General features: G+C 34.0%; 1 protein-coding gene across 5 annotated transcripts in view; it reads left to right on the forward strand.

Annotated features, from left to right (window-relative positions):
* LOC148597137 (NAD(P)H-hydrate epimerase-like) overlaps positions 1–10,961 on the forward strand; it is a 30,128-nt gene extending 19,167 nt beyond the window's left edge. For all 5 annotated transcript variants that reach the window (XM_088563224.1, XM_088563225.1, XM_088563226.1 and 2 more), the window contains 4 exons: positions 564–672; positions 1,249–1,359; positions 7,059–7,320; positions 9,005–10,961. In XM_088563224.1, coding sequence (XP_088419350.1) covers positions 564–672; positions 1,249–1,359; positions 7,059–7,320; positions 9,005–9,231 — 709 coding nt within the window. In that variant the 3' untranslated portion in view covers positions 9,232–10,961. The remainder of the gene's footprint in view (positions 1–563; positions 673–1,248; positions 1,360–7,058; positions 7,321–9,004) is intronic.
* The last annotated feature ends 315 nt before the right edge of the window (positions 10,962–11,276 follow it).

Below are 11,276 nucleotides of genomic sequence, written 5' to 3' on the forward strand. Positions count from 1 at the left end.
TTGGAATTTATATCAACTGGAAGTTTTTAATCAGAGAAATAACCATAGCTGTTTAAGTTCACTTTTTAAATTCTATTTCAAACGATTTGAACAGATACAATGTAGGAAGTGGATCTTTCATGATAACAATTCTATTCTTTATTTTTGTCAGTTAAATTTAGTAAAAAATGTTCAATCTCTGTTTTAAGATAATATTTGATGTCTTTACTATTGTACACATATGATTAAACTCACCATTTCGGAACTCTTGAGTAAAGTCATGGTCTTTTTTCGCGAACTCCCTCCACAAGTTGTTTTCCTTCAAAGCATTAGATATTAACTCTTAGTAACGTATGACATTTCGACTTTTGGAAGTTGACTTTAAGGAAATCAGTAATATGTTTGTATCATATTCAATTTCACCAAAGCTTATCAAACTTTCATCTGAAGCAGAATAAAATGAATCCAAGTTATGCTTACATAAGCTTGATGTAAAATGCTGAATACAAACGTTCCAATGATTTTTAAGAGTTGTGTCCCTTACTCTAGGTTTACCTCTTAACATATACGATTTTTGATTCTAGTCAAGAAGAAGCACAAAAGATTGATGAAGAATTATTTACAGAGTACGCTTTTAGTGTGGATCAGTTGATGGAACTGGCAGGATATAGCTGTGCAGTGGCAATAGCGAAGGTATGTAAGCTGTCCTAATATATTCAACGTCTAAAAACAAAATTTCCCTTTATCTCTTTTTTGTCATACCCTCTATGAAAGCGGAAGGTATATGTATATTGTAATCTTGGTGTCCTTCCGTTCATTCGTTTACACATTTTTTTCGATACGGTTTTCTTGTCAACTTTTTATATAAAAAAATAACACACCAGTGAATTATTGGTTTACCTGAATAGACACTTTTCAGCCACTTGTCTCGATTATGCATCTTGAATTGTAGCGGTTACCCCCTACAAGGGATTTTGTTTAACAATTTAGAGTTTGTACGAGCAGTTATCATCATGTCCGACCGTCTGTTATTTGCCCAACCGAAACAGTTTTGGTTTCCAGATGATAATGAAAGAATCACTCAACCAAATCTTTTAAAACTTTAACAAAATGCTTTGAGTCATAAAATGATGTAAAATATGATCGTGGTGTGTATCGGTATGTCCAGAAATTATTGCCCTTTGCTTTTTCGGAAAATTTTATTGCTTTAAACCCTGTTATTTCCCTGTCATGGAAATAACTACTACTATAGATTTGCTATAATTTCAGACATATCCATTGGATAAAATGACGAAAGATTCTGGTGCTTTATTGGTATGTTGCGGTCCTGGTAATAATGGAGGAGACGGATTGGTAGCGGCCAGACATCTTAAATTATTCGTACGTATATCGAAAGTAGATTATATACGGTGCAATACGGTGTATACGTATATATGTAACAAGGGTGTAAAGTTTCATTAAAAGCAGCCAATTCCCGTCGAAAGCCCTGGTATCGATGTTTTCTCTTCCTTTTTAAACGACAGAAAAATAGCAACTATAAAAATCAATATTAGCTGAAGGGGACAAAAACTATTTCTATGTTCGTTTGTCAATGATGTAAGAGGCAATGTAGAAAAGTGCATGGCGAAATTCAAGAGGTTGACATAATTTTCGTTTGCAATTGATACCTTTGGTTGTTCTTTTGTGTTGTATTGTTTTATTATGTTTTGTTTGTTTCTGTCTTGTGGTTTTCCTATTTTGTATTTTATATACATTTGAGCAACTTCGATCTACACGTACAGTAGTTAGCAGTGAAGCCTTTAATACTAAAAACTATTGGAAAAAAGATTTATCTCACGCAGTAACAGATGAAAGTGATGCTTCTTTTTTTTTTGGATTTTGTTTTGTCATAAATTACTATGTAAGGGTTTCAAATGTCAATTTACTACCGTTGCACACATGCTGCAATGTTAATGCAGATCCTGTGTTTCACCTGGCATGACTCTCCTTGTTTTTCATATTAATGGTCATATCACTGAATGACAGAACAGATCAAAGAAATAGTGAGAAAACTAATTTGATTGTCAGTCTCTGTAAGAATCGTGCAGTGGGTGACAGTAGTATTGTTTGCCTAAAGGAGGTAGACTTAGAGTAAGAGACACTACTCTTACAAATCATTTGAACGTTTGTATTCACTGCTTAAATCAATTTCATGTAAGCATCAAAATAATTTAGGCTGATTTCATTCTGATTGAAATGAAAGCTTGATAGGCTTTGGTTAAATTGAATATGATATAAACATATCACTGATTTCAAGAGTTATGTCCCTTACCCTCAGTCTACTTCCTTAAATTATCTCCGAAATAACAGTTTCCCCTGATGAATGTTTCCTAATTTGTCAAAATAATGGCTAAAATTATCTCAAATAAGATAAACTATTTTCCTGTTGGTAATAGTCGTTTTTCATATTTGCCGAATGCAAACCATTTTAGCAAGTTTTTTTAAAGGGACGTAACCCACCAACACCCGACAACCTGGTTGCCGGTCTCATTGGGCATTTTCTTTGAAACTTAAATGAATTGCACTTCAGTAAGTAGCTAAATGTAAATTATTTAAAAGTCTCAAACTACTTACTGCAGCTCCAGTGTGTTTATTATTTTAATTTGAAGTGTTCTGCCGTCCATTGCACCAATCGGACAGTAAACCGGTCTGTCAGGTTGGCGAGTTACTTCCCTTTGCACAAAATTTTATCGAAGGAAGTCAAAGTTTGTTATATAAAAAAGGTCTGATGAAGAGTAGAAAATGTGTTTGTTCGCAAAATTACACTATTGAAGTGTCGATGACTTGTCTTTTTACTAAAATTGCGATCGGTCATCGATCACCGATCAGTTTCAGATCAACCTTCGATCCGTCAAACCGGTCCATGAAACCGGTGATTGTATCACATCACAGAGCTGTCACTGTATTTTGCATTTTCAGTTGTTTTCTTTGTTAATTTTAGACATATTTACATAATGCAATAAATTTAAACACCAATTTATACTTTTATTTCACATTTCTTTTATTTTAAACAGATCATTCGTCATTTTACATAACAAAACTGCGATCAGATCGGTCACCGGTCATCGATTCGTCAGCGATCAATCAGTCAGCGGTCATCGATCCGTCACATCGTTGCGCGGATCGGTTCAAGGACTGTACGTACGAATCTAAAGTTTGTACGATTATTTCAAATTACCCAATTAAAAATATGCATTTTTTCTCCAATAAAAAGATGAGGTAGTTTAACAACGTCACTGAGTGAAACATGTATGAAATTACCCAGACACTAAATTGACGATATATTTAACGTTTTGTACCATTAGGATCATGGTAAAATTCTCCATATCATTTTGCCTAAAATGTATAGTAAATGCTCTGAAGATGGTCAATTCCGAAGCAGATAACTTTGGTAAAATCTTAATTGTTAAACATGCCAGTAAAGGAATCCATATTGAGTGATGCAAAGAACAAATTCTGGTCATTTAAAATAGTGAAGGCTTTAGAATGAAAGTGTATTGTCAGATCGGTCGACTTCAGCATGCATGTTTCTGAAGAGTCCCAATTTTGCCTGAATTTTATACATGCTTGTACTTAATCCATTAATGTAATGCTCTGAAGTTCCAACGTTACTACTGAAGCATGCCTGGGTCTTTTGACATTTTAAACTGATCTTTTGTTATTGGAATCTTTTATATGCAAATCAATTCTTCTGAGGCTTAGTTTCATGGTTTTAAATCCTACTTTGCGATGTTTCATGACTTTTATACAAAATACAAAAGAATTTTTTGTTCTCGATTCCTGAATAATTCAGCGTGAAATTTTATATATACTGGCTTTGTTTTATGAGTCAGTATTGATAGAATATAAGTGTATTATCTGATCAGCTGCTAGGAAATATGTTATTGATCTGTTTCATTTTACCAGAGTAATACACTACAGTCCAAATGTACGTGTCGCTTCCACTTGTCATGGTGAATATAGGCTGCTGTACATGTAGCAATAAGATTGAAAACGTTTTCTTATAACCTTAGTTAATGTAATTTTGCATCATGCATAGCATTTCTCCTCGGTTTACATATGAACATCCGGACATCTGTTTCTAGTGCTGAATTTCCCGGAGTGTAAAAAGATTTATATTTGTTTTGGTTGATATCTGCTAAAATGGAAATTTGAAATTAATTTTTGATTTAAAAGTGTCTGACAAGAGAGTAAGTCAATACATGTACCATTTTATCAGATTTGAAACATATGATTTCACATTTGTTTAATGTTGTACTACTTACCATAACGAATGGTCTAGAGCTGGTTATTTGGTCTTGTTTCAAACATTAAGCCGAAAAATTAAGCCTACATCCATATTTGAAGGGCTTCGCTAGAATAGATGTTTTGTTTTTAAAATCTGTCCTTAGTTGGCGAATGCAAAACTTTTTCACATACGCAAGCTGTCTTGACATTTTTCATCATTATGGACGCTTAGTACATAGGTAAATTTTCAAACATTGGGTCAATACACGCAACCCCACTTAGTTTCTTTTATAACATGGTTCATATCTTCGTTCCGAGTTATCATATAGACCCGTGCAGGTCCGGGTGTCAAAAGAATAGGCCTGCAGCAGCGCTAGGCTTGTCGTAAAAGGCAACTAAATAGTGCTCAAAACCTTAGCCAGGGGCTAGGGTGCTCTGCCTACAGAGCAACTGGGTTGTGTGCCCCAGGTGGTGGAATGGGATACCCCTGGTGTTTTACATGCTGGGGTTGTCAGGCTATATTACGGAAAACCTGACCGCAAACCATAGTGGTGCATCGTGTTGGGAAAGGTGCCACGTTCCTCGCACGTTACAAAACCCTACTGTGGTATTCTCCCGGAGTAGGAACTGTAAGGCTACGCCACAGGAGGCTAAATTGCCCGACCCTACCCATCTCTCCCCATTTCCAGTGGCAATCAAAATTTGTCGACCACATTATCCTTGTGTCCCATCCCATTTTTCATTTCATCATCATTTCATGTTCATTTTATCATCCACTTCATGTTCATCGCCTGAATATAGCTGAAGTATTGCTGCTCGGGCGTTAAACCCCAACAAACAAACAAACAAACCGTTATCATATCAGATAGCGAAATGATCCAGGTCCAGTTTTGGAATATTTATTTCATCTAACAGTTGCACGTACATTGCCTTATCTTATACTTCAGAATTCTTGCTTATGTGTTCCATACCTCATCACCTTCATACATATCGAAAAAATGTTCGTGATCTAGAGGACAAACTTTATTCTAAGATATTTACGGACTACCATTTAAAACATTCACATTCTAGAATACCCGATTTCTTCCAGTTTTTTAAGTTCGTGCCTTTCATTTTTGTACCTCACCAGACGTAGTAGCGTTTTTCAGAGGGATTAATGATTTTTATACGCCTGTTAAAGACGGGACGTATTATGGTATACCGTTGTCCGTCCGTCCGTTGTCCACACTTCGGACAATAACTCAAAAGCACTTTTACCAACTTTTATGAAACTTTGGTGAATTGTTCATATCTATTGACAAAAGTTCCCTTTCGATTTTGATTAATTTCAGATTTTTCGTTTCCGTGTTATGATTTTTTTTTACTTGAAAAAAGTTTTTTTTTCAAGTTTTCGGACAATAACTCAAAAACACTTTCACCAACTTAAATGAAACTTTGGTGAATTGTACATATCTATTGACGTAAACTCTTTCGATTTGTTTTAATGTCAAATTTTACGTTTCCGTGTCATTAAGTTTTACTCTTTAAAAAAGGCCGGAAACGGCCACGGAAATTTTATTCGTTGAAAAATCGTTTAAACAGACCATTTTTTATGATGATCGACTAACAAATATAAAAGGTACTTGGTAAACTTGTCAGAAAAGTGTGTTTTAAACAAGATAGAAATGTATGGGTGAAAAATCAAGACAACAAACTTAGTTAAAATTGAGATAGCCGTGATAGTGCCTATTTTTTGTGCCTTTTTTATTTACTTTTTTATTTTTTTTTTGGGGGGAAGGGTATTCACAGTATTTCTAGTTGATCATATAATTTTGTTAAAAGCATAAGGACAGATTAAAGGGGCAACGGGCGTATCGTGCGCTTAAAGCACAGCTGTTTATTTTTTTATAACTTTGCACAGTTGTTTAATACCATAAAATGCATGTCAAGTTCAATTTTGAGAACCAAAATGTAGTTTTCGAGATCATTTTAAGCATTGTGCCACCACTTTTTCACCATAACATGGCGGGTATCATTTCATGTTCCACTAAGTTTCTATTGTTTTGTGCGTGCTTTTTTTGTTTCTTTGTGTTGTACGTTTTGTTTAATGTAAATTTTTGTGTTCCCGTTTTTACCTCATTCAATGATTTCCCCCTTGTATCAGTTGTGTCTTTGGTATTATTACTAAACCGTTCTATGTGGTCAGGTGAAAAATGCAATATTCATAAAGGTTGTGCTGTAGAAATGCTAACTGGATATACACCCTATATTGATTGGATAAATCCGATAAAATGATTTATCGTACTGTCTTGTATCGTCCATGGGGTCAAAACCTTTATTCAGAGCCTATATAATGGCGATAAATATGGACAATCTATCTCCATAATCATTTTCGTTGCTTAATGAGTGGCACTTTCCATTGAACAATCATCCAGACTCAGTAAATTGTGCATAGTGGAAGATGTATAGTGATCTTACTGTCCGTTTGTATTTCCGTTCCCTGTTCAGTTTTAAAGAGTCGTCATGTTAAAATTGTTTTGAGGTCTTGATGATATTTATTGTGAGTTTATTTTAATTTTCCAAGTTAGGACTATTTTCGGTTTAAGGAGGGTTAGGTGCATTACTCTTGTAATCAGTGATATGTTTGTATCATAATTATTGAATTGCACCAAAGCCTTTCAAGCGTTCATTTGAAAAAAGAAATCAGTCCAAGTACCTTTGATGCTTACATCATATTGACGTAAAATGCTGTATACAAACGTTCCATTGATTTATGAGAGTTGTGTCTCTTACGTAAGGTATACCTCCTTAAGATTTGATATTATTTTTTCCAGGGTTACAAACCATCAATATTCTATCCCAAGCGCCCTAATAAACCACTGTTCAACAATCTTGTAAAACAATGCGAGGGTATGGATATGCCGTTTCTCTCATTCCTGCCATCGGAAGCTAGCTTGGTGAATGACTCCTACAACCTTGTCGTTGACGCGCTGTTTGGCTTTAGTTTTAAAGGTCCTCCTAGACCAGACTTCGCCACTATTCTAGAAACTTTGAAGAATGTTGAGGTGCCTCTAGCAAGTATCGATGTTCCTTCAGGTATGTTTGTAATGAGAAAAAAATAGTGGAAGGACGAATTAAAGGTAGAAAAAACACTACAATTTTATGTATGAAAGTTATAAAAGGCCATATAAAGGTATAATTTAATAGCCGTGCATGTCAGAAGTATATTCCAGCCTCTTTACTTTTATTAAAAATTCGACTCCGTCACAAATGTGCAACGACAATAATAAACACACATACAAGTCGTCGTAATGTTATACGAGTTGAGGCATAGCCTACAACCGAAAGGGGTGAAATATGAAACGTAAACGGTTGTCCATTTTTTAAAAATAATTCTGCGTACCGAATTTTGATACTATAAATAATTTTTTACTTTAAATTTGTTTTTGAATTGCTTATTTTGATTGAAATCAATTTAAAGGATACTTTCTCTCTAAATTCACTTCTCTAAACCATTACTGCGGGCCTGTGTGATACCTATTTCGGCTTGACAGAACGTCTATCGTTAGCGTCGCATGCGATGCTCGGTTTAAATAATGCGGGATGAACAAAACAAGGATTACAATACAAGTGCTGCAGAATGTTAGTGTCTCAGGATATTGGTTAGATAACAGAAAAAAATAAGATATTAGATTCGTATCAAGGTATTTTATTTAAACATTTGTTTTTTTTTTATAACTAGTATGAATTACGGCCATTATAAATGTATCTTTTTAAGACAATTAAAAGTCCAGGTCACTGTGGTACAAAATGTAATATTACAAGGATTGGAATCATCTTTGGTTTAATTTCTTTAAAAAAACCTTTATTTCTGTCTGTTTTTAAGGTCACCGATATAAAGTCAATGTTGCATTCAATATTTTTTTTCACAATCAGGGACATTGGAAAGTGCAAAGATAAATGTACCATTGTCTGTACTGTAGTGTAGGGGTCCTTTAACCCAGTTAATTATCCTTTAGCCCTAGGTTGTTCTTTTGGTTCGTTACATTAATTTCCTTATCATAGCTGAATAAAAGGAAAAACGTTATATTCTGTTAATAACACTGTCATCAGGCTTTTAGTTAACTCATTAAAATGAAGACTATGGAAGATTTATTATTCTATTGACTTTTTATGCAGTGAAGTATTATGAGACCCGTTATCGAAGCTTGCTCCAAAATCCCTTGAGAAACTTAATATAGTGTAAGAGTAATCAAGGGAACCAAGGTTATAGCGGTAATCAAAAGAATGTAATCCAGGGACAAAGACCAGACATGGGAAACAGACATACATAACAAAGAACATAAAGTAAATAAATCATACATACAAAGTAACAAAAGCAAATAAGCAACTTGGACTCCACTAAAAACTGGGAGCATGGACCAGATGCTCCGGTAGTTAACTTCCGTTCGAGTCAGAAGGACAACAATAACTTCCACGGGCATGATATTTTTTTTTAAAGTGTCAGATTTGATCAGAACTCCAGTATCGGTATTAACTACCTAGCCTAGAACCAAAATGTTCGGGAAATCATCACACGTTATCAAGTTGTCCTTTAACTCTTCGGAAATAAATTATTCCATGAAACCGTTGGCTTGTAAATTTCATATGAAATGTATTGACCTTTCTCTGTAAAATGAATGTTCGAGTTGCATCTGAACCATGTGGTTTTGGTAAAAAATCATGAACATCTGCACCTTTCGAAATACGTATCTTAATATAGATTTTGTTTTATTTTCAGGATGGGATGTAGAGAAAGGTTGCGAAGATGGGCTGAAACCCGAGTTACTTATTTCATTAACTGCACCAAAACAGTGTGCGAAACATTTCACTGGAAAGACTCATTATCTTGGAGGAAGATTTATACCAAAAACATTGGCTCAAAAATACGAGCTAAACCTACCCTCTTACCCCGGAACTGATTGTGTCGTGGAACTGAAACCTACATCTGACTCTAACGGAAGTTAACTACATGTACGCGATATGTTAATATTGTGTTATCTGTTTTTCCCTTTTATCATGCCCGTGGAAGTTATTTTTGTCCTTAGTTTTATTTTAATAAAGGGTTTTGGTCTGTTTGCACGTAAAATAAACATGTTAGCTCTCCAGTTAAGAATCATGCAAAATGTGGTACATGGTAAGAAAGCCTACATATTTTTATTTTTTGATATTTAATTTAAAATATATATTTAACAGAAATAAACATGTGTTTTTCATATAACCCATGCTCTTGGTTCCCTTGATTACTCTTGAGAGATAAAATTTATATAAAAATATACTGTAGAAATCAAAATTAAGAGAGATTACTCTGCAGATGACACTAAAATACAATAGAAACTGTTGGGTTTTCAATGTGGATTATCTTCTAAGAGCAGACATATTGGAATGAATAATTATACATTTCATCATATAGACCTAAAAAAGCAACTTAATAACAGAAATAAAAATGTGTAGCCTTTTTTGAGGTGTATCACATTTCATATAATTTGCATGATTCTTACAAAGACTTCTACTTAATATTTTTTAACCCAAGCTAGCAACCATGTTTCGATGTATAGTGGATTCGATCAAAGATTTGCATGATAAGAAATGAAAAAATTGAATAAATAAGATTTTTTGGCATAATATTATTAATTTCTTTTAAAATTTAAATTGACAATCATAAGACTTAATTTTTTGTAACTAAAATAAATTATGGTCTACATGTGGCTGGTACTTTTGGAAGGCATAAGATGCAGTTTCAAGTTACATGTTTTTGAAGGTGTCATACATGTACATATTTGTATCTCAAACATTACTAAAACTGTTAGTATATGTTCCTATCAAAAAATTGAGTAACATGTGCTTATTTAGTTTGGTACAATTTTTAATGTATGTAAACTGTTCGCTGAAAGACGTACCTGTAGTACATGTACATGGTTACTGTAAAGCTTTTCATTGCGGTACATGAAATCGGGGATTTCAGACGAGTTAAGTGGAGAAATCGGTTGTTAATATCCATGGAATCAAAATCTATTTAGAATAGTTTAGTACCATTCTGTGTAACCACCAGGCAGTGGATGGCACGTCATTTTCCCCAATGTAGTTATTTTTGCCCCAGATATATTCAGTACATCTAGAAAACATCTAAACAGCTATTTAAGTTTATCCCGAAGCAACTGTGACGTAGATTTTTTTGGACTGCTTATATAGGGAAAGAGTGCATGGAAATTTTGCCGACATTTTACCGTAGTACATTTTAACTAAATTTGACCTATCATTGTCTTAAACAAGCAACTTTTATAAACACTTTAATGGTTATTTCTGGTGGTTATCAAGTATAATTAAGTGGGTAATGCGATAAAATCTCGGTGTTTTTTCCTTCATGTGCCTCATCTTATACACTTTTTGTCCGATTCGTAGACGGAGTAGTACTTATATACAATAGATTAAAAGTTACAGAACAGTAATCCATAAAATACAATATGGATTCAATAGGGCATAGGAATGTAGAAATTGGGAATGTTACACATATGTGGTGTAAAGAGAGGTTTATATAATTCAAAGCATATTATATATTGTATGCACTAAAATGATTGGGTTTGCAAAGGTGTTTAATGCTGGAAAAGTAATAACCTACATATATATATTTTGCTACCTATATTTGTAAACCTTTTGCCTTGTGTCAAGTTTTTAACCAGTAAAATGTTCTTGCTTGCTTTCGTTTTTAATGTGATTGATTGAGCTAGAATTACTTCTTCAATGGTGCTTCTCGCGCGAAGTTCTAAGACAATTATTCTAGAGGAAAATAGTTTTCGGAACCTCTTGGACCTCTTCGATTACAGTGACACATACAATGAGTCAGTTTGTATTCCTCTTAATTTTTAACATGGCCTCGAATCAGAATAGATGATAGATCTTGCAAGCAGTTATGAGTTAACATTGGTGCTGTAATTTATGAACATGTTGAAAATATATAAGAATACAAGTGTGGAAGCCATCATACAAATGTATATTCGAAGACATTGCCATCT

Source organism: Perna viridis, chromosome 15 (genome assembly GCF_037379345.1).
Source record: "Perna viridis isolate PV_CMFRI_1.1 ecotype Kerala chromosome 15, ASM3737934v1, whole genome shotgun sequence".
NCBI lineage: Eukaryota > Metazoa > Mollusca > Bivalvia > Mytilida > Mytilidae > Perna > Perna viridis.